The following is a 27,329-nucleotide window of genomic DNA, read 5'->3' on the forward strand; positions in this document are numbered from 1 at the left end:
CAGGGAGCTCTGAGGAAAGAATGTCCCAGGCCAAAGGAACACAAAGGCCCTGGGCCTGCTCATGTGTGGCACGTTCCAATAAGAAAGGAGGCCCACGGGGACTGTAAGAACAGGGGCGGGGGGACAGGGGATGAGGCCAGAGAGGAAGTAGCCAGCTCACTTAGGGCGCACAGGCCTGGTCAAGGAGTTTGCTCAGTGTAACATGGAGCACTGAAGGTGCTTAGAAGGTTTTGAAAATGGGGAGAGACGTGATTCTGCATTTTCACATTTTTTAAAATGTCACTTTGACTGCTATTTGAAGAAGGGCTGTGGGCAGCCAGAGTGGGAGCCGAGAGACCAGTCCGAGGCTGTTGCGTTGATCCAGGCGAGAGATGGGGATGCGGATAGGCCTGGAGAGACAATGACGATCGCTGGGGGGGCCAGGGATGGAGCCAGATTGTAGGAGGGCGGGGATAATTCTGGGGCCGAGAAAATGAGTCAGCGCAGAGATTCCTGGGGCAGGATTTAGTAAGAAAGTCGTTCCGCAGGAGGGGAGTTGAGTGCAGAGGCCAGGGTGCCAGGACAGCGCTCAGGGATCACTGTGTGAGTGAGGGCTGACGGACGGAAGCAGGCGTGCTCACGTGGGTGCGATCAAGTTGAGCCACTCAAAGAGTCAGGTTGTGGTTGATCCTTGGAAGACAGGGCGAGGTGAGCGTACTTGTGTGTGTGTGTGTGCGCGTGCGTGGCTGGGCAAGAGCCTCGGCTAGGAGGGAACCGGGCGGCTCTCAAACGGGCATCGACATGCCCGGCGTGCCCCGCAGGGCCGGCTGCAGTCCCAGGACCTAGGCAAACACCTGACGGGAGTGGAGGACCTGCTGCAGCTGCATGAGCTGGTGGAAGCTGACATTGCCGTGCAGGCCGAGAGGGTGCGGGCGGTCAGCGCCTCCGCGCTGCGCTTCTGCGACCCCGGGAAAGGTGACAACGGGGGAGGGGCTGGGAAAGGGAGGGGCTGGGAAGGAGGACAGTAAGAGCTGAAGCAGCAAGACGGGAAAAACCTGGGGACAGGAAAGGTGATGGGTGGTTGGTGGGTGACAGAGTGAGAAGTGTGGGGCGGGAGGGGTTTGGAACTGGGGGTACACACGGGGCGGCAGAGGGCTGGGTCACAGCTCTTGGGCCTCTGGTGTGACCTTTGCAGAGTACAAACCCTGCGACCCCCAGCTGGTGTCGGAGCGGGTGGCCACCTTGGAGAAGAGCTATGAGTCGCTGTGCAAACTGGCAGCAGCTCGCAGGGCCCGGCTGGAGGAGTCTCGGCGGCTCTGGCGCTTCCTCTGGGAGGTGGGCGAGGCCGAGGCCTGGGTGCGGGAACAGCAGCACCTCCTGGCCTCGGCGGAAACCGGCCGGGACCTGACCGGCGTCCTCCGCCTGCTCAACAAGCACACCGCCCTGCGGGGCGAGATGAGCGGCCGCCTGGGGCCCCTGAAGCTCACCCTGGAGCAGGGCCAGCAGTTAGTGGCCGAGGGCCACCCTGGGGCCAGCCAGGCGTCCGCCCGCGCCGCTGAGCTCCAAGCCCAGTGGGAGCGGCTGGAAACCCTGGCGGAGGAGCGGGCCCAGCGGCTCGCCCAGGCCGCCAGCCTCTACCAGTTCCAGGCGGACGCCAACGACATGGAGGCCTGGCTGGTGGACGCGCTGCGCCTGGTGTCCAGCCCTGAGCTGGGGCACGACGAGTTCTCCACGCAGGCCCTGGCCCGGCAGCACCGGGCCCTGGAGGAAGAGATCCGGGGCCACCGGCCCACCCTGGACGCGCTGAGGGAGCAGGCGGCGGCCCTGCCTCCCGCGCTGAGCCGCGCGCCCGAGGTGCAGGGCCGCGTGCCCACCCTGCAGCGGCATTATGAGGAGCTGCGGGCCCGGGCGGGCGAGCGTGCCCGCGCCCTGGAGGCCGCCCTGGCGCTCTACACCATGCTCAGCGAGGCCGGGGCCTGCGGGCTCTGGGTGGAGGAAAAGGAGCAGTGGCTCAATGGGCTGACCCTGCCCGAGCGCCTGGAGGACCTGGAGGTCGTGCAGCAGAGGTAGGCCCCTGCCCGCCCGCCCCCCCCCCACCCCTGCCTCCAGACTGGCCTTGTGAGTTGGGGGCCAGCGTGTAGGGTGATGTCCCGCCATAACCTGCCTGCTCCTGCTACCCCACTTTGAGTCTTAGCAGGTGTCTGTTTTTGGTTTTAATGAAAAATGTTAAACATACTCAGAAATAGAAACCTTATTCAACAGACTCAGCCAGATTCAATAATCATCAGCATCATGCTCTGTAAGACTGATTCTCCTTTTCAAAAGCAAATCCCCAATGGGAACGTTTCACCTCTGTACTTTCCAGGAGCGTAGAAGTTTGCGATATGAGTAAATTGTTTTATCCCTGTATGTACAGACTTAAAATAGCTAAGGCTTTGAAGTTATAAGCCTTTTAGACAGAGACACGGATTAATCTCTCATAAAGTAGCTTTATTCACAGAATAAGAAATCTTAAAATTTAGAAAGCATGTTTTTGTCATAGAACCACCCACAATACCGTTATCAGATAAAACAAAATTAGGAATTCCTTGATGTCATTTACTACTCAAACTATAGTCAGATTTTCTGGTGGTTTTTAAAATATAATGAAAGATTTTTTTTCTTGTTGTTTTCAAGATATCCCATTATAGGAATCAGGAAAGTTACCACCCCTGTGTCAAATCGAGCCTCTGCCTGTTTTTGTAAATAAAACTTTATCTGAACATGGTCATACCCATTCATTTACATATTTCCCTGTGTCTGCCTTAGCATTAAAACAGCCTGGCTGAATACATGTGAGAAAGATCAAATGGTTCACCAAACCTAACATATTTACTTCCTGACCCAGGGATCAAAGCTGGGTCTCCCACACTGCAGGCAGATTCTTTACCATCTGAGCCACCAGGAAAGCCCCAAAATATTTACTATCTGGCCCATTTGCAGAATCTGCTCTAGGGAAATATGAAATGTTTCTGGGGAAAGATAATGCTTCACATATTTATCACTTAAATTTTTTTTAGTCGTCAGTTCATCTTTTAACACATATTGGTAAGGTGGGACCCAGGTAGGCAGCTAAGGGGTAAGTCCCAGGAGGAATAAGGGATCTTGTGCTGAAGGGTGAGGTCTGCTGCTAGGGATTAGTTTGACTTGTCCAGCTGTTCCTGACCTTTAATTTTCACCACGTTTTTGAGCAGCTCTAGAGGTGACAGTTTTTCTAGTTGATTAGCGGGAGTGGGGGGCTCCCCCTTGATCCACAGATGCTGTGAACCATGTAGGGAAGAGATGCAGAGGCCCCTATAAATAAGCCTCATGTTGACAGAGAGGAGTTCTCTTGGGCACCTAAGGGAGGCGGCCCAGTGCACCATTGCCTCCTGCCGCTTACCTCCAGCTCTTCCACCCATCAGGTTTGAGACCCTGGAGCCCGAAATGAACGCACTTGCTGCGCGAATTACTGCCGTGAATGACATCGCAGAACAGTTGCTGAAGGCCAACCCGCCAGGGAAGGACAGCATTGTCAATACCCAGAAGCAGCTCAACCACAGGTGGGGTGAGAAAGGATGTGACAGAGAGGATGGCAGCCAGAAGGGAGTTCTGTAGGGATGAGATGGAGGCTAAAGATGAGGAGAGAAAGCCATCTGGAATATGTCCAGGGGAAGGGGGCTGGTGATGAAAGACATGGAAATGGGTTAAAAGTTGCCTGGGGCTTCCCTGGCGGCTCAGTGGTAAAAAATCCACCTGCCAATACAGGAGATAGGGGTTTGATCCCTGGGTCAGGAAGACCCCTGGAGAAGGAAATGTCAACCCACTCCGGTATCCTTGCCCGGGAAGTCCCATGGGCTGGGGGAGCCTGGCAGGCTACAGTCCATGGCGTCACAAAGAGCCAGACATGACTTAGCGATTAAACAGCAACAACAAGAAAAGGTCATCTGAAGAGGCTTGGGCCTGGACTGGGGGCAGACAAGGAGTTGAAGGCAGGTGAGTGGGGAGCAGCCTCTGCAAACAGCAGGTGGTAGCATAAATCATGGAAGAGAGAAGCAGGAAGAGGCTGCAGAATATACCTGGACAGGGCAGGGAAGCCAAGCAACCCCAGACTCCCCCTCGGCACTCAGGTGGCAGCAGTTTCGGTCCCTGGCGGACGGCAAGAAGGCAGCCCTGACGTCAGCCCTGAGCATCCAGAACTACCACTTAGAGTGCACGGAGACACAAGCTTGGATGAGAGAAAAGACCAAGGTCATCGAGTCCACCCAGGGCCTGGGCAACGACCTGGCCGGCGTGCTGGCGCTGCAGCGCAAGCTGGCTGGCACCGAGAGGGACCTGGAGGCCATCGCCGCCCGGGTGGGCGAACTGACCCGAGAGGCAAATGCCCTGGCTGCTGGCCACCCCGCCCAAGCCCCTGCCATCAACGCCCGACTTGGAGAGGTGCAGGCCGGCTGGGAGGACCTCAGGGCCACCATGCGGCGGCGAGAGGAGTCGCTGGGCGAGGCGCGGCGGCTGCAGGACTTCCTGCGCAGCTTGGATGACTTCCAGGCCTGGCTCGGCCGCACGCAGACCTCCGTGGCCTCTGAAGAAGGGCCGGCCACCCTGCCTGAAGCCGAGGCCCTCCTGGCCCAACACGCAGCCCTGCGGGGAGAGGTGGAGCGGGCCCGGAGCGAGTACAGCCGGCTGCGGGCCGTGGGTGAGGAAGTGACCCGGGACCAGGCCGATCCCCAGTGCCTCTTCCTGCGGCAGCGACTGGAAGCTCTGGGAACCGGCTGGGAGGAGCTGGGCCGCATGTGGGAGAGCCGGCAAGGCCGCCTGGCCCAGGCCCACGGCTTCCAGGGCTTCCTGCGGGATGCTCGCCAGGCTGAAGGCGTGCTCAGCAGCCAGGTAAGAGTCCGGGGGGGCAATGTCCCAACCAGGAAGAAGAAGTGGGAAATAGGGGTCAGGGGAATGTGAAGGAGTGATGGATGGGGACAGAAATGGCAGCAGGTGGGATAGCTGAGCAAACAGGATGGGCAGGGGGAACACGGCCAAAAGGGTGAGGGACTTCCCTGGCAATTCAGTGGTTGAGACTCTGCATTTTTGCTGCAAGGGGCACAGGTTTGATCGTTGGTCAGAAAAGTTCCACATGCCATGAGGTGTGGGCCCCCCAAAAAAAAATCGAGTGGAAAAAAAAAGAGATGTAAATGTAACTTAACCAAACTGATATAAGAAGAAGTAGAAAACCTAGCTTGTCATAACTATTAAGGAAATGCAAACAGCAGCTATAAATAAGATGGGGCAGGATTTGGAGTATTAAAGGCACTCCAGTCCAGCTCCCTTTGAACCTTCTGAGACTTCCACATAATCAGCACCATCCCTCTGTCTCTGAGCCAGAGTCTCCTGCCCGCCCCGGGCGGCGTCCGTGTCTTGGATGGCCGCCCTTCGGAGGTTCCTTCTGAGCAGCTGGGCAGTGAGTTCAGTGTCTCCCTTCCCACAGGAATATGTCTTGTCTCACACGGAGATGCCAGGGACCCTCCAGGCAGCCGACGCCACCATTAAAAAACTGGAAGACTTCATAAGCACTATGGATGCCAACGGTGAGCGGATCCGTGGTCTTCTGGAAGCCGGACGCCAGCTGGTGTCGGAAGGCAATGTCCATGCCGAGAAGATCCAGGAGAAGGCAGACTCGGTGGAGAGGAGGTAGGGTGAGGATGATGGGCAGGTGGGGGGCCCTAAAGGGAACCAAGTGAAAACGGGATGAACACGGCACTCAGATCCACAGATGGGGGTCAGGAGCTGACCAAACCTAGAGAAGGCAGAACCAAGTGGTTGGAGAGCCTGGGCAGAGAAGTTCTGCCTCCCTGACACTGGGGTGAAATGAAGCCCCCTAGGGTAGCTAGACACTGGACCTCAGGATTCCTGGGTTGTCACGTGAATCTCCTGGAAGGTATTGTCCCCATAGGAGGAGGACCGAGAGCCTCTAGGTTAGATAGAGCAGGGGTTCCTAACCTCCAGGATCTCATGCCTCATCATCTGAGGTGCAGCAGGGTAATTATAATAGAAATAAAGTGCACAATAAATGTAATATGTTTAAATCATCCCAAAACCATCCCTTGCCCCCACCCTGGTCCGTGGGAAAAAATCGTCTTTCACAAAACCAATCTCTGGTGCCAAAAAAGGTTGGGGACTGCTGAATTAGAGGGTCATAACCCTTTCTGAGCAAGTTCAAGGGCTCCACAAAGGCCTGTCATTGCAGACACAAGAAGAATCAAGAAGCAGTGCAGCAGCTTTTGGGCCGGCTTCGGGACAACCGAGAGCAGCAGCACTTCTTACAAGACTGTCACGAGGTGAGGCGCCCAGCCCGCCACGTCCCCTCTGACACTCCCTGGCCACCCCTTTCCCACAGCATCCTCGCTCTCTGAGCCTAGAATGAGGCCCCTGCGGCCTCAGCTGAGCAAGTGAACCCCTGCCCGGCTTCTCCCCGCGTCCCCCAGTTCCCCCGACGCACCCTGACCCCTCCCGGCCTCACGCTTCCCTCCCTCTGAAATGCTCTCCGCCCTCCTCCATCCCCGCTCGCCGCCCTGTCCAGCTGAAACTCTGGATCGACGAGAAGATGCTGACGGCGCAGGACGTGTCCTACGACGAGGCCCGCAACCTTCACACCAAGTGGCAGAAGCACCAGGCGTTCATGGCCGAGCTGGCCGCCAACAAAGACTGGCTGGACAAGGTGGACAAGGTGAGCGAGGGGACAGCGGCGGCAGGAAGGGAGCATCCGGGGCCTCCTCCCATCAGCATCCCAGCCGCCGTGCAGGGGAGGGTCCCGGCTTCGGGATTGGGCTTAGAGATCATGGAGCCCTAGGAGCCAAACCTCCCGGGTCTGGAGGACAAATGTCTTAGGGCTGTGGGCCAGTGACCCCAACACTTTGAAAAAGGACAAATCAGCAGGGAGCCAGCCTGCAGCTTGGGCTTCCCAGGTGGTACTAGTCGTAAAGAACCCACCTGCCAATGCAAGAGACATAAGAGACACGGGATCCATCCCTGGGTCAGCAAGATCCCCTGGAGGAGGGCACAGCAACCCACTCCAGTAGTCTTGCCTGGAGAATCCCATGGACAGTGGAGCCTGGTGGCCTGTGGTCCATAGGATCACAAAGCGTCGAACACTAACTACTAAGCAACTTAGCACACACGCGGCCTGCAGCTTTGGGTCAGCGTGATATCTATTCTTGGTCCAGAACAGGATGATACTCTTCAGCAGGGTCCGCAAACTTCTGTAAAAGGAGCAGGCGGTACATATTTTAGGTTGTGTGGGCCACACAGTTTCTGCTGCAACTACTTGACTCTGCCAGTGTCACAAAGCAGCCAAAGAGAATACATAGATGAATGAGTGCAGCTGAGTTCCAATAAAACTTTATTTATAAAAAAAAAAAAAGAAAACTTTATTTATAAAAACAGGTGGTGGGCCAGATTTGGCCCTTGGGCCACAGTTTGTCAACTGTGCTTTAGAGTCTTGCTTTCCTGGCACTTGGTCTCCACACGCAGCTCTTCCTCAAGAGCTGAGCACAGGTAAAACTTAACTCCTACTCAGCAAGTATTCCTGGACAACATCTTGTGTGCTCAGCGCTCTGCTAGGTATTGCAAGGTACATAAAAAGATGCTTTCCTTCCCTCAAGGGCGTGACGGTTGGGAAGAGGAAGAGACCAGTGTGGATCTAGTTTCTTCATTTGTTCAGCAAATATTTACTTGGTGCTAGGCCTGGTGTTAGCCACTGAATGGGGAACAAAGGTGATTCCACTGCATGCTCCACCCTCAAGGAATGATGCTAGAGCCAGGATCTGAGACATGTACATAAACTGCTAAATTCAACCCAAAGCAGAACATAGTGAATGTAATCAGAGAGAGCCCAGTAAGCTAAGGAGAGAGGAGATGTGGGAATCCTAGAAGCAGGAGCCTGCAGGGAAGTTCATGAAGGATGGGTAGAATTTGTACAGGCAGAGATGTTGGGGGAAAGATGTTTCTTGGTAGAGAAACCGGAAACCAGGGGTGTGGACGTGGGGTGCCTGTGAAGGGGCAAGAGTGCAAGTCCTTCTGTCAGTAGCACAGGATGTGTGAGGGGCTATGGAGGCAGAAGTGGGCTGGGACATGAAAAACCCCATCACCACATAAGGACTGCGCACAAGAGCGTTGTGCCGAGGGTTTGTGAAGTTACCCAGCAGAGCTTGGCTCTGGCGCTCTTCATCCTGGCAGCATATGGCAAACGGCCTGAAGACAGTGTCTAGGTTCTGTTTACCTAGTAGCAAGGCTTCCAGCGCAAGCCGCTTCTGTGGGAGGTGATCCAGGGGGTGGGGAGACGAGGTGGAGAAGGGAAGGTGGTCAGCGAAGGGTCCACTACCACGCCAGTGACCCCAGGGGGGCACCTGGCGCTCAGTCCTCATGGGACACCTGGGAGACCATGTGAAACAGACATCAGTTATCCCAGCCAAAGCAAGCACGCCCGGTATTCATCCACCAATTTCCTGTCACTGGTTGAGGGCCACTGTGGGGGGCAGTAACTCCCTGGCACATCCAGGCCACCTGGCATGCAGATCACGCCCTCACCTTCCCAGAAACCAAAGCCCTCAAGCAGAAAAGCTGGGAGTGGGGAAACCAAGCGAGACTCACTTGGCAAAGGGTGATGAGCTGAGAAACATGAAATGATGGCCAATGACACATGACCGTGTGCAATATGCTGCTGGGAACCACAAGCACCATGAGACACTGGAACTCACAATAAGGAGAGAGTGCAGTAGTCTCTGACCAAGACCAGGTCTGACCTTGAAGAAGGCAGGAGGGTTTACTCAGCAGCGAGGGTAGGGAAGTTTAGGAAGCTGGGAGAACACCCGAGAACTTGGTGTGGTTGCCCTCACTTCAGGTCTCTGCTGTCCTTTGGATCTCCTTCTGCTATTGGCCTGTGAAGTTCAGTGGCGTCTAATTCTGACACTGACCCCTCCCTTGTCGCACACCCAGGAAGGGCGGGAGCTGACTCTGGAAAAGCCAGAGCTGAAAGCTCTGGTGTGGGAGAAGCTGGAGGACCTGCACCGGCGCTGGGACGAGCTGGAGACCACCACCCAGGCCAAAGCCCGCAGCCTCTTTGATGCCAACCGAGCTGAGCTATTTGCCCAGAGCTGCTCTGCCCTGGAGAGCTGGCTGGAGAGCCTGCAGGCCCAGCTGCACTCGGACGACTACGGCAAGGACCTCACCAGCGTCAACATCCTGCTCAAGAAGCAGCAGGTACGCCGCAGGCCTTTGGTGGGGCTGGTGAACGGCAAAAGAGGAGATGGGAGTCAGTAGCTCTTGGGATTCACAAGGCCGTTCCCGGGCCTCACAGACAACATCTTTACTGGCATTTCTCAAAGCGATTTCCATGGGTCACCAGTGTTGGAATCTCTAGGAATGTGTGTCAGTCCGAGTAAAGTTGGGAGACAGATGGCACACTCTAACTTGAACAAGGCAACTTTAGGGGAAAGAACTCTTAATTAATAAAAGGTGGTTATCTGCCAATGGGGTAAAGAGAATGCCGAAGCAAGTGTCAGAAAAAACTTTTTGTAAATAGCCAAATGATATTGGGTTGGCTAAAAAGTTCACTCCACTTTCTCTAAGATGTGGAGAAATCCAAACAAATCCAGTATTTTGAGTTTGAGGGTCATACAGTCTCTGTTGGATAAAATGGTTAGATAGCATCACCAACTCAATGGACATGAACTTGAGCAAACCCCGGAGATGGTGAAGGACAGGGAAGCCTGGCGTGCTGCAGTCCATGGGGTCACAAAGAGTCAGACACGACTTAGTGATTGAACAACAGCACCAACAGTCTCTGTCATAACTGTTCAACTCTGTCCTTGTAGGGTAAAAGCAGCCACAGATGATGTGTAAAAGAATAGTGTGGTGTGTGCCAATAAAACTTTATTTACAAAAACAGGCAGGGAACAGGGTTTGCTAACCTCATGAATATAGGAATAGCAAATGTAGGGAAGAGCTATGTCCTTCGGACTCGGGAGGGGATCCCCAGGAAGGACTGAGATGCCCTCCCCCTACCCCAAGGCTGAGTTTCAGACCTCGTTGGAGAAGGCAGAGGCCTGCTGGATACTGTAGAAATTTGCTGGGGTATCACAAACCAGAGGGGTCTGAAGCTGGCAGGCCAAGGCTGGACAGCATGCCACTGGGATGCCAGCAAAACTTGCTGTAGGCTGAGAGCCACCAGGTCCCTTATACTTCACGCTGAAGGAGCTAGAAGAGAAACAGGCTGGAACCATAAATAGAAGCCCATGCCTGCCTTTGCATAGTGGTGTCCCTCCAGCGCCCTCTATGGACAAGTCCTAGTATTGCACCAGCTGACCAAGGAAAAATCTTTACAGCGTCAGGTTCCAGGACTCAAAATGGGCAAAGGTGTACTTGAAACTGAGATGGCTGGGAGAAGAGTGAGAGACCATAAATTGATTACTGGCAGAGATATCACACCACCTGGATTCTTAGAGATATTGAAGTTTGAGATCCATTGATGTAGGCCAGGAAGAGATACTCTCCCTAGGTTGAGCTGTACAGATAAGAATTCATGATCAGCTCGATATAGACTAGTGTCTCCGCTGACTTTGGAGGTGGAAGCACGGTGCTAACATCTGCTTCCTCTTCCGGTCGGCAGATGCTGGAAAGGGAGATGGCTGTGCGAGAGAAGGAGGTGGAGGCAATCCAGGCGCAGGCAAAAGCGCTGGCCCAGGAAGACCAGGGTGCGGGGGAGGTGGAGAGGACCTCGAGGGCAGTGGAAGAGAAGTTCAGGGCCCTGTGCCAGCCCATGGAGGAGCGCTGCCGGCGCCTGCAGGCCTCCCGCGAGCAGCACCAGTTCCACCGGGACGTGGAGGATGAGATCGTGAGTCTCCAGGACCTGGGACAGGGTTAGAGTCTCCATCGGGGTAAACGGCCCCTGCCTTTGGCTCTCTGTCTCCTTCCTGGGTGCTGGGGGTGGATGCCAGCAGGGCTTTGTTGTCTCTTCCCTTGGGCATTAGAAGTCAACCCTCTAGCGACACCCAAGGATACCCTCTAGGCCCCTTGCCCCCAGAATCAGAGCCCTGGAAAACCTTCCACCGGGAACCCCTTCCCAGCCAACCCCTGGCTCTTACTTTGCCCTCCGGACCTCAACGGACAACCCCCACCCCTTTCTCATCCAGTTGTGGGTGACGGAGCGGCTACCCATGGCTAGCTCCATGGAACATGGCAAGGATCTGCCCAGTGTCCAGCTCCTCATGAAGAAGAACCAGGTGAGGCAGAGCCTAAAGGGAAAAGAAGGGGTCCCAAGAGCCTCCCCAGACTTGAAAGTTGTTTTTTTTTTTTTTTTTTTGCTTCCCTGGGTCTTAATTGCGGCACGAGGGATCTTTTAACTTTTAGTTGCAGTATGTGGGATCTAGTTCCCTGACCAGGGACTGAACCCAGGTGCCCTGCATTAGGAGCACTGAGGCTGAGTCACTGGACCACCAGGGAAGTCCCGAAAGTTTGTTGTCTTGAGACCTGGGGTTTCTCTGGCTGTCCCTGATGCTGGGCATAATCTGAGACTTCAGTGGTTCCCTTTCCTCACCTCAGGAGGGTGGGTTCCCCTAGTAGCAGATCCTGTGGATTACAAGGGCACCTTTGTCACATTCTGGGGCCAGAAAAGAGGGGACGTGAAGGACTCGGGATGGACGAGAAGCAGAAGTGTGAAGAGGGGCTTGGGTGGAGTAAGTGTTGGGCGAGGGGGTTCCCTCAGCAAGCCTTTCATCATCTCCTCCTCTGTTGCTGTGGACAGACACTGCAGAAGGAGATCCAGGGCCACGAGCCCCGGATCGCAGACCTGACGGAGCGGCAGCGCACCCTGGGCGCGGCGGCAGCAGGCCCCGAGCTGGCGGAGCTCCAGGAAATGTGGAAGCGCCTGGGCCACGAGCTGGAGCTGCGAGGGAAGCGACTGGAGGAGGCCCTGCGGGCCCAGCAGTTCTACCGTGACGCCGCAGAGGCCGAGGCCTGGATGGGCGAGCAGGAGTTACACATGATGGGCCAGGAGAAGGCCAAGGTGAGAGCCGGGGCGGAGCTCAGGCTGCATCTCTCCTCCCCTGACCCTTACCCCCTGCTGCCCCTGTCCCCTTCCCCAGGACGAGCTGAGCGCCCAGGCGGAGGTGAAGAAGCATCAAGTGTTGGAACAAGCCCTGGCCGACTATGCCCAGACCATCCACCAGCTGGCAGCCAGCAGCCAAGACATGATTGACCACGAGCATCCAGAGAGGCAAGTACACAGGCAGCAAGGGGGCCAGCCCCGGGGGGCTGTGGGTGGGGAGGGGTGGGGAGTAGCGGGGGGAGGGAGGGGGCAGCCAGATCGAGGAAGGCCTGGAGACTGCAGAGCCTTCTGACCTGTGTGTGTACAGAACCATCTAGGAATCTGGGGAAGTGGGGATGTACCAAGATGTTGGGGGGCCAAGAGGGCCAGGACTCCGCAGGCTCGGCCCGGGGTCAGAGCAGCAGCCTCTCCATGTCCCACAGCACCCGGCTGTCGATCCGCCAAGCCCAGGTGGACAAGCTGTACGCCGGCCTGAAGGAGCTGGCGGGTGAGCGGCGGGAGCGTCTGCAGGAGCACCTCCGGCTGTGCCAACTGCGCCGGGAGCTGGACGACCTGGAGCAGTGGATCCAGGAGCGCGAGGTGGTGGCCGCCTCGCACGAGCTGGGCCAGGACTATGAGCACGTGACTGTGAGTGTGGGGAGGACGGTGGCCACACGTGGGCTTCCAGGGCGAGGACCAGCACCTCATCCTGGGTGGAGCACCAAGGGGCAGGGGCGCAAGACCAGTGCAAACACTATTCGTTGAGTTTAGAGGTATTTTGTTGAAAGAATTGTGCAGAAAGGAGGAGCCGGGACTGCACATAGACGTGGGCAAAAGGAGAGTGACCAGTCACTCTTTTCCCACAGAACTCAGCAGTATGGGGGCGTGAGGTTCCTCTCCGTGGTTTTGAGGGGGCAGTTTGGACCCTCACTGGTGCAGAAACATAGACTGTACTTAGGGTTTCCTTGTTGGAAGACTAAAGGTTCCAAGCACCCCTTTACTGGGAGCTGGAGGTTGGGGGTGTCCGTCAAATGCAGGGTCAGTGGGTACCAGTTGCTTTTGCTCACCAACTTGGCCCTGCTGAAGTGGCCCAGGAAGAGAAGTGGGTTCTCCGTGTGAAAGGACTTGCCCCCCGCCACCCCCGAGGTAGGTACCACACGCTTCAGCCTCACAGCGTTGTCTGGGCTACGGCTTCCTCCACCAGATGCTCCGGGACAAATTCCGTGAGTTCTCGCGGGACACGAGCACCATCGGCCAGGAGCGCGTGGATGGTGCCAATGCGCTGGCCAACGGGCTCATCGCCGGGGGCCACGCCGCCCGGGCCACGGTGGCCGAGTGGAAGGACAGCCTCAACGAGGCCTGGGCTGACCTGCTGGAGCTGCTGGACACGCGGGGCCAGGTGCTGGCGGCCGCACACGAGCTGCAGCGCTTCCTGCACGGGGCGCGCCAAGCCCTGGCGCGCGTGCAGCACAAGCAGCAGCAGCTTCCCGACGGGACCGGCCGGGACCTCAATGCCGCCGAGGCCCTGCAGCGCCGACACTGTGCCTTCGAGCACGACATCCAGGCCCTCAGCGCTCAGGTCTGACCCAAGCGTGGGTGGGGGCAACGGTGTCTTAGAGGACACTGGGTGGGGAATGCGGGGGAGGGACTGGAGGGTGGGCATGCCCTGCAGGGCCATGTAGGGATGCACTTAGAATGATTCGGGGGAACCATCTCTGGCCAGGGGACATCTAGCCACCGTTTCCATACCCGGAATGACAAGGCTCTTTGAGGGCCCGTGACATTTTCTTTTTTTTTTACATTTCTTTTTATTTTTGGTTGCACTGGGTCTTTGTTGCTGCGTGCGGGCTTTCTCTAGTTGTACCGAATAGGGGCTGCTCTTCATTGCAGCGCACGGCATATGGGATATTCCCGGACCAGGGGTGGAACCCAGGTCCCCTGCATTGGCAGGTGGATTCTTAACCACCAGGGAAGTCCGGCCCCATGACATTTTCAAATGGTTCCGGGAGCTAGAAGATTCTTCCCTTTGTACTCAAATCCATCTGTTGCCCCACTCAGGTGTTAGCCCTACAAAAAATAAGCATAGATCCTTTCTCCAGACATTTAAACCCAGGAGGCTCCTCCCACCCAAGTCCCTTCTTCAGGCTAAAAATCTTGTAGCAATCTCTGAGGTCCCCCACGTGCTGTACAGGCTTCTGAAAGCTCAACCAGCTAGTGGCCCTTTTAAAGCGTTGACCCCCCGGCTAAGCCCGGGCCCCCCAGTAGGGCTCCACAGGGCAGCGTGTGACAGGGCTGACTCTAAGCACCAGTCCTCATCTTTCCCAGTGGCCCCCTCACCCCACCCCACTCCTCCTGCTTCCCTGCAGGAAGAAGGAGGGCAGGAGGTGGAGAGCAGAGGCCAGGACTGAGGTGGGGTGCAGCCCCTCGGAGTCTCCCGGCTCACCTTAACTTTGACCCGGGCCCCTGCAGGTCCAGCAGGTGCAGGACGATGGCCACCGGCTCCAGAAGGCCTACGCCGGCGACAAGGCCGAGGAGATCGGCCGCCACATGCAGGCCGTGGCCGAGGCCTGGGCGCAGCTTCAGGGGAGCTCTGCTGCTCGCCGCCAGCTGCTGCTGGACACCACAGACAAGTTCCGCTTCTTCAAGGCTGTCCGGGAGCTGATGCTGTGGATGGACGGGGTGAACCTGCAGATGGATGCCCAGGAGCGGCCCCGGTGAGACCCACAGTGCCTGGTGGCCTCCAGGGGCTACATGTTCGTGGCTGGAAGAGGGTGGTGGGCAGTGGGTGATGCGGTCTCTGTGCCCCCAGGGACGTGTCTTCCGCAGACCTGGTCATCAAGAACCACCAAGGCATCAAGGCCGAGATTGAGGCCAGGGCCGACCGCTTCTCCTCCTGTGTCGACATGGGGCAGGGGCTGCTGGCCAGGAGCCACTACGCAGCAGAGGAGGTGGGCGAGGCCTGGGCAAAGCCGGTCACCCTCACCGGGGAGGCCTGAATGCTGGCTTCTCCTCGGAGTCTGCCTGCTCATTCTCATTCTTTCTGTGCTGAAACCTTTCACCATCCCCTCAGGGTTGTTCAGGGATTTCCCCATTTTATTTTTCTGTCTGCCTCTTGAAATTAAAAAAATGGCTAGTGAGGACTTACTATACAGCACATGTAATTCTGGTCAATGTTGTGTGGTGGCCTGGATGGGAGGAGGATTGGAGGGAGAATGGATACATGTGTATGTATGGCTGAGTCCCTTCCCTATTCACCTGAAACTGTCACAACACTGTTCATCAGCTATACCCTGATACAAAATAAACAGTTTAAAAAAAAAAAGATATCATTAGTAGACCCCCAGGGGCCCTGCAAAGGCCTCACTGAGTGCTAATTTGCATCTCTGCCTCCCCAGATCTCAGAGAAGCTGTCTCAGCTTCAGGCACGGCGCCAAGAGACAGCTGACAAGTGGCAGGAGAAGATGGACTGGCTGCAGCTTGGTGAGCTGCTGTAGAAAACCAGCTGAGGGCTCCAGGCCCTGGGCGGGGGGGTGCGCCTGGGGGTGGCCCGGGCACTGCCTGGCTCTGCCCTGAGCTCCTGCTCTGGGGCAGTGTCCTTCTCGGTGTTCCCGTTCCCAAAGCTGCTGTGGCCACAGTGCCCTGCCGTTGCCCACTCTGACTTGCCACCTCTCTGCAACCCGCCCCCCCTGCAGTTTTGGAGGTGCTGGTGTTCGGGAGAGACGCAGGTGTGGCGGAGGCCTGGCTATGTAGTCAGGAACCGCTGGTGCGAAGTGCCGAGCTGGGCTGCACGGTCGATGAAGTTGAGAGCCTCATCAAGCGGCACGAGGCCTTCCAGAAGTCCGCGGTGGCCTGGGAGGAGCGGTTCAGCGCGCTGGAGAAGCTCACGGCGGTGAGGGCAACAGGACCCCAGGAACACTGGCCCCCTCCCTCTGCCCCAGGCCCCGCACACTCTCCTGCTTGAAGAGGACATTTCTCCTCTTCCCATTGCCCCAGGCTCTCCCAGATGTGAGCCAAAGTTACCCTGTGGTCACCTCACCTCTGGGAGCCATCATTTTCCCTGTGTGGCACTAAAAGACAGCATCTTCCCCATGGCTCCTCATCCCCACCTTCTTCTGGAATTCTCGTCTCCATCCTTCCTGTTCTGTCAGACCAGAACTGAGACACTTCAGTTTTCCCCAACGCCCCGGACCTTCTATGCTCTGACCTCAGAATTTCTTGGCAGCTGGAGGAACAGGAGAAGGAGCGGAAAAGAAAGAGGGAGGAAGAGGAACGGAGAAAGCTGCCCCCTCCTCCAGAACCCCCAGCCAGCCTGCCCGAAGGGCACCTGGTGGACAGCCACACGGCCCCTGCCGCTGCCCGGGACGGGTGAGAGCTGGGACACCTGGGGGAGGAAAAGAGGGCTGAGCCAGAGCAACCCCACCACTTAGCGTTCTCTGTCGCCCCTGCTGTTCCAGAGCGCACCCCCGCCTGCCGGCATCCTCGCAGCCGGCCAGTGTGAACGGCGTCTGCACAGATGCAGAGGGCCCCCAGGTGAGTCCTCCCGCCCGAGCACTCTGTCAGAATCTTAGCCCCTCCCCTTGCACATCTGCTTAACAGCGTCTTATCCTTGCAGCCCCTGATGGAACAGCAGAGACTTGAGCAGGGCAGCCTCCCAGAAGGGCCTGTGAGTTACTCCTGGGCATGTGGGTGTTGATAACTAGGAGATAAGGGACGCAAAGGGGTGTGAGCCGGGAGGTGGGAACACTGGGGTCAGGAGAGGGCAGAGACTCAGGTGGGAGTGGGAAGACCCGCTCCTGTACTTCAAGCTTCACACCCTTCAAGTCAGATGTCTCCCGCCTCACCTTTTGTGACACACGCACCACTGTCTTCACAGGGGTCCGGTGCTGGGGACGAGGCCAACGGGCCACGGGGAGAGAAACAGGCCCGGACACGAGGCCCAACCCCACCAATAATGCCCCAGAGCAGGTCGTCTGAGTCCGCCCGGGTCGCCACCTTGCCCACTCGAGGCCCGGAGCTCTCCGCCCAGGAACAGATGGAGGGCCTGCTGTGCCGCAAACAGGAGATGGAGGCCTTTGGCAAGAAGGCCGCCAACAGGTACTGGGTCTGGCAACACGGCACGGAGACCCCTCCGGCTCCTGGTTCTGGACAGGCTTACCCAGAACCTCTTCCTACACTGGGGGAAGGGGTAGGACTCAGGAGCAGGGTGGGGCCTCGGTGGGGGCCCAAGGGCCGGGAAACTATAAACAAGATGGGCCTAAGGTGGCACTAGTGTTAAAGAACCTGCCTGCCAATGCAGGAGACATAAGAGAGGTGGATTCAATCCCTGGGTCAGGAAGATCCCCTGGAGGAGGGCATGGCAACCCACTCCAGTATTCTTGCCTGGAGGATCCCCTTGGATAGAGGAGCCTGGTGGGCTACAGTCCATAGGGTTGCAAAGAGTCAGACACGACTGAAGCGACTTAGCAATGACAGGAGTGGCCCTGGGAGTCCTGGAACCATCAGGCTGTTCCCAGGGTGGCTGGCCCCTCAAAGGCCGGTCAGGCACTGGCGTCTCCTCCTCACCACGTTACCCCTCCCCCAGGTCGTGGCAGAACGTGTACTGTGTCCTGCGGCGCGGGAGCCTTGGCTTTTACAAGGATGCGAAGGCAGCCAGTGCAGGAGTGCCGTACCACGGAGAAGTGCCTGTCAGCCTGGCCAGGGCCCAGGGCAGCGTGGCCTTTGATTATCGAAAGCGCAAGCATGTCTTCAAGCTGGGGTAGGAATGGACCGGAGGGAGGCGTGATACAGACGCGAGGGCACGGGGCCAGGCATTTGGGGACAGAAACATCGACGAGGGAGAGGCGGGGGCTCTGGCTATGCTCACACGCAGGGTAGCGGGAGCACCGCGGCGCAGACCTGTCAAGCTGAGCAGTTATCCTGCAGGGGAGAGTTGTCGGCAGGTTAAGGGCATTCCCCTGTCTCCAGGGCCCGCCGCTGCCTGTCAGGCGGCCGCCAGAGCAGGAGGCGGGGCCTGGGGCGGAAGTGAGCGTGCCCTCGTCCTCGGCAGCCAATCAGAAAGGAGCTGCTTTGGCCCCACCCCCGGTCCTGAGAATCGGAAGAAGGTTCAGAGAGGGTCTGGAGAGCCGGCTATGAGCACCCGGGGTCCGTTCTCCCGTCTGGTCTCTGGGCGATAAGGCGCTCTCGCCAGCCCTGAGCTGGCCGGTCAGAGTCTCAGCTCTGCCCTGAGTTTTCTCTCTTTCCCAACAGCTTGCAAGATGGGAAGGAATATCTGTTCCAGGCCAAGGATGAGGTGAGCTGTCCCTTTACCCCCGTGTCCCCTTCCTTCCGTGCTGCCTGAGAGCCCTCCAGATATACTCTTTACTTCCTCACCTCTCTCTCGTTTTGCTTGTCTGAAGTGTCTCCTTCTTGGATATCGGACAACCCACGTTGTGCCAACTAGATGTTTGTGAAGGCCACACCAAACATGTTCCCTCCCTTAAAAGGGTCTTTTTAAGGGAGGGAACATGGGGCAGGCATCTCTGCCTCCTTTCTTACCCTTCCCCGCTGAGCGCGAGCCACAGCCGCCAGTAGCACAGCCTCCAAGTGACCAGGTGTCTTTCCGCGCCCCTTGCAGGCAGAGATGAGCTCGTGGCTGAGGGTGGTGAATGCAGCCATTGCCACCGCGTCCTCCGCCTCCGGAGAGCCTGAAGAGCCAGCGGTTCCCAGTGCCACGCGGGGCATGACCCGGGCTATGACCATGCCTCCGGTGTCACCGGCCGGGGCTGAGGCACCTGTCGTGCTTCGCAGCAAGGATGGCAGAGAACGAGAGCGAGAAAAGCGCTTCAGCTTCTTCAAGAAGAACAAGTAGTTGGGGGCGAGACTCCCAGGCCAGCTCCCTCCCTCTGTCCAGGAAACTGCCAGGGACCGTCGACAGAGGTCACCCTCTTGTCAGGACAACTGCCTGCTGCTAGGGTCTGTTGCCAAGGTCAACCCATCACCAGGAACTGTCTCTGGGGACAAGTCAGTGTTCCCAAAGGCAACCCTTCTCTTCTGCTATTTAATTCTAGACTGGTGGTGGGGCCCAGGCAACCCCCAATTCCACTCCTCCCCTCTCCCCTCTTTCCCCAGCCTTATGCCTCTGTCCCCACCACGGGCGCAGGCAGCGCCACACCCTCTACGAGGCCATGTGGGGAATGGCTCCCCTGCCCAGGGTCCTTCTCCCACCACAGCTAGGGCACGCCATCCAGTCCTCGCCCCTGGGGACCAGCCAGGAACCTCTCAGAGCGGAAGCAGGACCTGGGGGCTAGATTGCCAGATGACGGGTCAGAAACACCGAAGCTGCCCCTTCCCATCCTCCCTCGTCCTCTGACTCAAGCAGCCCCTCCATCTCCGGCAACTCTCGACAGCTTCCAAGTGTGAGTTGTTTGGGGCCAACCACAGCCTTGAGTCTGGCCAAGGAGGTGATTAAACAGCTCAGCTTCTCTTACTGCCTCTGGGTGTCTTTGATTTCCTGACCACAAACCTCTCTAGCTGTGCCCTAGTTCTTCCCTCTGGCCCTGATCTCCTGTGTGTGAGGTGTCCACCAGCATCCGAGCCCATCAAGAACCACATTCTGTGAGCCTCCCTCCCATGGTCTCATTTCCCCATGATAATAACCTCCACTTTGCTGGGTTCACCTATGTCAAGCCTCTTTTTAGCCCAGAGAAGTTCCCCATGACGTTAACAAGCAGTATTCATGTTAGAAGGCAGTGAAGGACTGTGGTGCACAACTTCCTTCACTCATGATTCTCCCAAGTGTGTTAAAAAACCGAAGGCGGGGGACTGACCTAGTGGTTCAGTGGTGAAGATGACACGTCCCCCATGCATGGGGCCTGGGTTCAATCCCTGATCAGGGAACTACATCCCACATGCTGCAACAGAGACTGAATATCCCACGTGTCACAACTAAGAGGAGCCAAATAAGTAAATACTAAAAAAATAGAAGGCAGTAGAACCCTGCCACAACCTAGTGTCAGCCACAGCTCAGCCTGACAGTGGGAAGTGGAGCATACAGGCAGTGATTACTGACCCCACCTTCTGTCTCAATGGAGAGGACCCCAACAAGGGATCAGGGGAATTCAGGTTCTCAATCCACCGACCAGTAGAACGACAGCACCCTGGGAAGCCATGAGGCACATCTAAGTGCATAAACAAACACACAGGAGAATGTATTCTAGATCTACTGAGTTATTAAAACAGGTGACTTTCCCCCTTGTCTCTGGCTCGGCCACTGAAAGTTTTAGGGCAATAGTATTTGCCTCGGGACCCTCCTATAGGAAAAGTTTTGCTCTTTCATTGTTTCCCATCCATACACAAACAACCATTTTGGGGGCTCAGAGATCTTTCCAGGAAAGCAGCCCCATCGTTAGCACAGTAGGCCAAGGGCCCTAGCTGAGCAGACCCTCCCATCAGCCATAATAAAGACGGGGTCAGGTGTGTGCAGGCCCAGAAAGTTCCCAAACATGAGCTGTAGTAGATCAGACAGCTCACAGAATAATTACCACTTTCTTTCAAGAGAAGCAGACTCAGTACTTCAAAGCAGACATGTGATAACATAACTGGAACGATCTGTCAGGAGACGTCAGTACCGCACAGACACCTTTTGTTCTCCAGGTCTAACAGATCTCCACTGTAGGAAGAGAGAGCCACACACTGGGGTGCCCAGGGAGTCTGGGGAGATGCACTCCTTGGTGGCAAGCCTGGGCATTGGGAGAGAAAGCAGTAATTGGAGATTTTAGAAGGAAAAAAATGTGTATTAGGGTGAGAAAACAATGGAGAAATTAGCGTTTTAACTCGTAAACAGGGCAGCCAAGTGAAGCAGTCCGACATTGTGCAGAATGCAGTCAGACATTGTGAATGGAGGTGGAATAAAAATATGGTTTGAGCATTTACATGGTAGCTAAAGCTGCCCGAGTCCACAAATCCTTAAGGACAGGACGTGGAAGAGGATAAGCATAAAGCCAGGAAGTTAAGTCTTGTAAGGGAGACACCTTCGGAAACGAGTGGACGAAAGTTCAAGGAAGGATGAGAGACTGGGATGGAGCAGTGATGGATATGAGGCAGATTAGAGCACAAAAATACAATAATGCAGGCTCCACGAATCAATGGGGAAACAGGGACAGACAAAAATGGATTAATTATTTAGAGGAAAATGTTTGCATTCTTACCTAACCCCACTTTCAAGGGCGAACTCGAGATCTGTGCTGACCGGTGTGGCAGCCACGAGTCATGTGCAGCCACTGAGCATGTGAAATCTGGCTAGTCCGACTGGGGTGTGCTGTAAGTGTAAAATGCTTTCTGGATTTTGAAGACTGAAAAGGAAAAAAAGAATTTAAAATATCTCAATAATTTGTATTTGATAATACATTACAATATTTTAGCTATATTGGATCTCAACAATATTAAAGTCAATTTTAACGGTTTCTTTTTATTTCTTAAATGTGTTTACTAGAAAATTTTGTATATGTTTCTCACATTATGCTTCTATTTGGATAGCACTGCTCTAAATGGACTACAGACCTGAATGTGAAAGGTAAAAACATTAATGTTAATAGGAAAAAAATGTAGGAGAATATACTTATGACCCAAGGGGACAGAAAAGGCCATTCTGTACAAAACTTCAAAAGCACACACTTTAAGGCAAAAATTGATTGTCAGTCACATTAACAAATTAAGGGTTTCTCTTCAATGAAGAACTCCATGGACAAAATAATTTGGTGGGATGAGAGAAGATACTTGAAACTGACCTCTGAAGAAAAAAAAAAAAGAAACTGACCTCTGGTGACCTCAGCCTGCAGCAGCTTGGAGTGGGGCTTGGGTTCCCAGCCAGAGACTGAGGCTGGGTCGCAGCAGTGAGAGCACCAAATCCTAGCCACTAGACCAATGGTCAGTAGAAAAGAATTCCCACAAAGACTGAAAGTAATGAAAAAGGTAAAGTGTTTCTATTAGAAGGAAAAGGAGTACAATACATGGCAGAAAGCGAAGAAGAACCAAAGAGCCTCTTGATGAAAGTGAAAGAGGAGAGTGAAAAAGTTGGCTTAAAACTCAATATTCAAAAAACGAAGATCATGGCATCCGGTTCCATCACTTCATGGCAAAGAGATGGGGAAACAATGGAAACAGTGATAGACTTTATTTTCTTGGGCTCCAAAATCACTGCAGATGATGACTGCAGCCATAAAATTAAAAGACGCTTGCTGCTTGGAAGAAAAGCTATGACCAACCTAGACAGCATATTAAAAAGCAGAGACATTACTTTGCCAACAAAGGTCTGTCTAGTCAAAGCTATGGTTTTTCCAGTAGTCATGTGTGGATGTGAGAGTTGGACTATAAAGAAAGCTGAGTGCCAAAGAATTGATCCTTTTGAACTGTGGTGTTGGAGAAGACTCTTGAGAGTCCCTTGGACTGCAAGGAGATCTAACCAGTCCATCCTAAAGGAAATCAGTTCTGAATACTCATTGGAAGGACTGATGCTGAAGCTGAAGCTCCAATACTTTGGCCACCTGATGCGAAGAACTGACTCATTTGAAAAGACCCTGATGCTGGGAAAGATTGAAGGCGGGAGGAGAAGAGGATGACAGAGGGTGAGATGGTTGGATGGCATCACCGACTCGATGGGCATGAGTTGAGTAAGTTCCATAACTCAAGTAACCCTAACTGAGTAAGTTGGTGACAGACAGGGAAGCCTGGTGTGCTACAGTCCATGGAGTCACAAAGAATCAGACACAACTGAGCAACTGAACTGACTGACATGTCCACACAAGTGGACTCAGAGAGCATGTTGCTGAGTTGCATCCTTGTGGCAGTTTGAATTACTTTTATGGGGCATTTCTTTCAGATTTCCTTTGGCCAATCATTCTGATTTGCCTGGTTCACAGTTCATATTTTGTACATCTCAGGATCCTCCTAAGGATGCTACCGCAAAGGCCTGTGGGTAGAGTGTCCCTTGACATCACTCCCCTTTGACCTCCAAGGAGCCTTTCTGTGCGTGTGTGGTCATAGAGGTCTCCTGACTTCGAGAATGAGAAACATGTGGTCTGGGCAGGGCCCAGCCTTCTCCCTTAATTGTCCTGCTGTTCTCGTCTTGAAGTTTCAGTCCACAGGGAATGAATCCCCTATCCCTTTACTATGGAGAGATCCATCTACCTCCTGCCTCAAAACCAACAAGAGATTAATGAATAGACAAGAAAATCCTGCAAATCAGCAACAAAAAAAGAGACTGTAACCTGACAAGAATCATGGGGGAAAGATATAAACAGGAAAGTTACAGAAGAGTAAACCTCCCAAACTTAAGAGAAACAAGAGATGTTTAGAATCATTAGTAATGAGAGAAATGCAAATTAAAGCAACAATGATATACCATTTTATACCTGGAAAAAATTAGAAAACTGGATAATGTCAAACACTGGCAGAGACACTGAGATGCAGGCTCCCTGGAGTGGGAGGTAGACTGGTTTCCAGAGGACAGCCTGACACTACTTGGTCAAGTTGGTTCTGAGACAGTCCTGGGATCTGGGACCTTTTGCTGCAGTGCTACAATGCTTGTGCCTGGACACAACTCTCCTCAGATGACACTAAAAATAACTGTGTGCATGTACAATTTGGGCAAATTCTGGACCAAAAAGATACAAAGAGACCAAAAAACCCAACTGCCACTTTTGCGGTGCCTGAAGCAAAAAGCAAAAGCAGGATACTGCGCATGCTCCCTACACTCACCACCACCTAAGGAGGGGGAGCAGAACACCTAAGCCATCCCTCCAACCCAACCGCTGGACACACCCCTACCCTCACCTCATATAAAGAACAAGCTTGCGCCCCCTTGCTGCAACAGGGGCCCTAGTAAAGTCTTGCCTGAATTTTTTGTCTGGTCTCTAATCAATTAATATTGACTGGAGAAAGCCAAGAACCCTGGTTGGTAACAGTTTAATGTATACCCTATGACTCAGCAACCCAGAAATTCCATCCCAGTCCTAACTCCCCTCAAATTTTCACACCAGTCTATTAGGGTACACATAATTAACATACGATGTCAACTGCAAGCTTATTTGTAACAAGAATAAGGAGTTAGAGGCAACCTGAGTGTCCTATGCTGGGAGAGAGACAGATAAAATATGCTGGCTGCACACTGTGGAGTATTGCTCAGTAGTTAGATACCCACAATAACACAGGGCTTCCCTGATGGCTCAGTGGTAGAGAATCTGCCTGCCAATGAAGGAGATGTGGGTTTGATCCCTCAGGTGGGAAGATCCCCTTGGAGAAGGAAGTGGTAACCTGCTCCAGTATTCTTGCCTGGAAAATCCCACGTACAGAGGAGCTTGGCGGGCTACAGTCCATGGGGTTGCAAAAGAGTCAGACACATGACTTACTGAGTAAACAAGAACAACATAGTGCTTAGTGAAAAAAGCAAGAAACAATGAGCTATACAACACAATTTACATAAACATTTGCATAAATTAATTTACCCAAGTAAAATCTCCCCAAATGAAGAATGGGTGGACTTTGTTTAGATCCATATTAGGAGAAACCAAATGTAAAAACAGATCCTTGGGACAATCCAGTGGAAATGTAAATATAAATATCAGATGATATTAGCATAGCATAGAGCTGATTTTTTAGAGGCAGTTAGTGAAAACCTTATAGATGAAACGACATTATGACTGGAATTTGCCTTAAAAAAAAACTCCAGCCCACCTGCCCCCAACACACACACACACGAAGCAAAGGGGCTACATGAAATAAGATGAGCAAATGTTGATAATTGTCAAAGCTGAGTAAGGGGCCCAGAAGATTTCATAACATTCTCTATTTGTGCCTTTTTGAAAATGTCCACAATGAAACATTTTTTGTAATGGAAAAAGCAAATGTGCATTAAAAAGACATGTCTTACAGAAAACAAACTTATGGTTACCAAAGAGGAAGGTAGGGGAGGGAAAATTAGGAGTTTGGGAATAGCAGATGCAAACTACTATATATAAAATAGACAACAAGGTTCTAAGGTATAGCACAGGTGACTATATTCAATATCTTGTAGGGACTTTCCTGGAGAAGGCAATGGCACCCCACTCCAGTGTTCTTGCCTGGAGAATCCCAGGGACGGGGGAGCCTGGTGGGCTGCCGTCTATGGGGTCACACAGAGTCAGACACGACTGAGGTGACTTAGCAGCAGCAGCAGCAGGGACTTTGCTGGATGGTCCAGTGATAAAGATTCTGAGCTTCCAATGAGAGGGCCTGGGTTCCATTCCTGGTCAGGGAACTAGATTCAACATGCTGCAACTAAACGTTTCCATGCCCCAACTAAAAAGATCCTTCATGCCAAAACTAAGACAAATAAATAGTTTGTAACCCATGATGGAAAAGAATATGAAAATGAGTATATATATATATACACATACATGTACAACTTTGTACACTTTGCTGTACACCAGAAACTAACATGACATGGTAAATATACTTCATTTTTTAAGAAAATATATCTTGCAAGAACACAAAATAATACATTCTAAATTCACTTAACGGTTGCCTATGAGGGTTTCCCTTGTGGCTCAGCTGTAAAGAATCTGCCTGCGATGCGGAAGACCTGGATTCGATCCCTGGGTTGGGAAGATCCCCTGAAGAAGGGAACGGCTACCCACTTCAGTATTCTGGCCTGGAGAATTCCATGGACTGTATAGTCCATGGGGCTGCAAAGAGTCGGACACAACTGAGCGACTTTCACTTTCAAAAAATGAGGGAAAGGGAAGGGGAGGTAAAAGGGAATAGATAAGAATAGGGAAATAGATGGGGGAGAAGATGGAATGATATGGTCAGAGCTATGAGGAGAAACAGTATAAAAACACAGGAGAAAAGGATGGTGAATGAATGAAAAATTTTAGAGGGGTGCAAGCTGTTAAAAGGATATTAGTTTTGGTAACCTCAGAAAACTTGGGGAATTGGAGAGGAAGACAGAACCCAAAACACAGGCATGAAGGTGGGCAACAGCAGGTTAACAGTTTGCAAAAATCCATCCTGAAACACTGGGAAGAAACCCAAGTTAGAAAACATTAATAGCAAAGATGAGTAAAAACTATTTCAGAAATGGGCAAAGGGGTCCCTCGCTGGTGTTTCAAAAGTCTGACTATAGAGAGAAACTGGAAATGACCAAGAGAAAAAGGGAAGGGGAGGGTTAAATAGAAATGGGTGGGAGGTAAGCATGAGTATTATCAGAATTGGAAGGACAGTGCCTCTGCTGACATTGGTGGAAAACAAAGAATTCAGTAAAAGAAATGTAACCGAGTAGCTTGAGAGAGAGGACACCGTGCAGAGTTTGTGCCTGATAGTATCAGAAAAGATACCAAGGAGGAATGACGACGGACAAACATCCTGGCATCCTCTACTTGGAGATAAGCTAAATCCATCTATCTCCAGAAACGTCTCTTCTTTGTCCAAAGGTGACCGTGAGTAATCCCCCTTAGTGACTTCCTTTTGGCCAGCAGGAGGTGCCCTTGGACCACAGTTGAATTCTGAAAGCTGGACCATGCCCCGGTCAGTTGCCTTGTCCAGCAGCTTGGTCTGGAGGTGGAGACCCTGGCCTATCCCCCAAACAAGAAACCTCTCTGGTCCTCTATACCAAGCATTCGTTGGTGTGCTCACCACGAATCAGGAACTGTTGAGGACACATAATTAGAGCTTAATTCTCTAGCTAGGAAGAGAAAACCAGCCTTCGTGTATATGTGACAAACAAAACCCAACTGATTTGAGTGTAGCCTGGATAGAATGCCTCTACGAGCTATCTCAGCTCTGCCATCTTCGGTTCTGTTTCTTCACCAGTGAAGTACGTTTGCAATTAAAAATTTCTGAATTATGTTTTAAAGCTCTACCAAAAAAAAAAAAAAGTCAGGTTTCCTTGAAATGTGGTGCGCCTGTATTCCTAAAATGTTGTCCCAAGCTACCATAGAGGCTGGCCGATCGCTAAGAAAACCCGCTTTTAGGGGACTCAGTGAGATAACCCTTTGTCATCTGCAGCGGCAGTCCTTCCCTACCTCCGCCCCCCGACACGGTCCAATAGCACGATCCATTGTGAATGGATCCATTGTGATCCACTGTGACTCCGGGCTTCTGATTTCACCAAGGCAGTGGTTGCGCCCAGAGCCTTCTGACGCGTGAGCGCCGACCCCCACCCACACCACCGTCCAAGGTGTTGATTGGCTAGCCGGGCCAGGGGGCGGGCTGACCTCCGCTCCGCCGCGCCGACAACAGCGGGCCC

The 27,329-nt window shown here is 53.7% G+C and overlaps 1 protein-coding gene and 2 long non-coding RNA genes across 5 annotated transcripts in view; 1 reads left to right on the forward strand and 2 right to left on the reverse strand.

Annotated features, from left to right (window-relative positions):
- The window catches only part of SPTBN2 (spectrin beta, non-erythrocytic 2), a 39,999-nt gene extending 20,467 nt beyond the window's left edge, over nt 1-19,532 (forward strand). For all 3 annotated transcript variants that reach the window (XM_043925765.1, XM_043925773.1, XM_043925781.1), the window contains 25 exons: nt 801-954; nt 1,175-2,045; nt 3,423-3,560; nt 4,128-4,884; nt 5,477-5,679; nt 6,236-6,326; nt 6,569-6,715; nt 8,983-9,246; nt 10,655-10,879; nt 11,178-11,267; nt 11,789-12,049; nt 12,129-12,259; nt 12,514-12,718; nt 13,275-13,649; nt 14,540-14,784; nt 14,880-15,018; nt 15,466-15,550; nt 15,763-15,959; nt 16,293-16,435; nt 16,525-16,600; nt 16,683-16,733; nt 16,944-17,164; nt 17,652-17,825; nt 18,317-18,359; nt 18,684-19,532. In XM_043925765.1, the coding sequence (XP_043781700.1) occupies nt 801-954; nt 1,175-2,045; nt 3,423-3,560; nt 4,128-4,884; nt 5,477-5,679; nt 6,236-6,326; nt 6,569-6,715; nt 8,983-9,246; nt 10,655-10,879; nt 11,178-11,267; nt 11,789-12,049; nt 12,129-12,259; nt 12,514-12,718; nt 13,275-13,649; nt 14,540-14,784; nt 14,880-15,018; nt 15,466-15,550; nt 15,763-15,959; nt 16,293-16,435; nt 16,525-16,600; nt 16,683-16,733; nt 16,944-17,164; nt 17,652-17,825; nt 18,317-18,359; nt 18,684-18,917 (5,520 nt within the window). In that variant the 3' untranslated portion in view covers nt 18,918-19,532. The remainder of the gene's footprint in view (nt 1-800; nt 955-1,174; nt 2,046-3,422; nt 3,561-4,127; nt 4,885-5,476; nt 5,680-6,235; nt 6,327-6,568; nt 6,716-8,982; nt 9,247-10,654; nt 10,880-11,177; nt 11,268-11,788; nt 12,050-12,128; nt 12,260-12,513; nt 12,719-13,274; nt 13,650-14,539; nt 14,785-14,879; nt 15,019-15,465; nt 15,551-15,762; nt 15,960-16,292; nt 16,436-16,524; nt 16,601-16,682; nt 16,734-16,943; nt 17,165-17,651; nt 17,826-18,316; nt 18,360-18,683) is intronic.
- LOC122708940 lies at nt 13,701-17,042 on the reverse strand. The gene is made up of 5 exons (XR_006345359.1): nt 16,912-17,042; nt 16,107-16,292; nt 15,326-15,919; nt 14,514-14,898; nt 13,701-14,137 (listed from the first exon to the last, which is right to left on the reverse strand). It is a non-coding gene; the product is annotated as an uncharacterized LOC122708940 (long non-coding RNA).
- A 126-nt stretch (nt 19,533-19,658) lies between the features above and the next one.
- LOC122708943 lies at nt 19,659-27,235 on the reverse strand. The gene is made up of 3 exons (XR_006345360.1): nt 27,106-27,235; nt 21,256-21,399; nt 19,659-20,787 (listed from the first exon to the last, which is right to left on the reverse strand). It is a non-coding gene; the product is annotated as an uncharacterized LOC122708943 (long non-coding RNA).
- Nucleotides 27,236-27,329: the final 94 nt, after the last annotated feature.

The sequence above is a fragment of the Cervus elaphus genome, chromosome 2, assembly GCF_910594005.1.
Source record: "Cervus elaphus chromosome 2, mCerEla1.1, whole genome shotgun sequence".
Classification (NCBI taxonomy): Eukaryota; Metazoa; Chordata; class Mammalia; order Artiodactyla; family Cervidae; genus Cervus; species Cervus elaphus.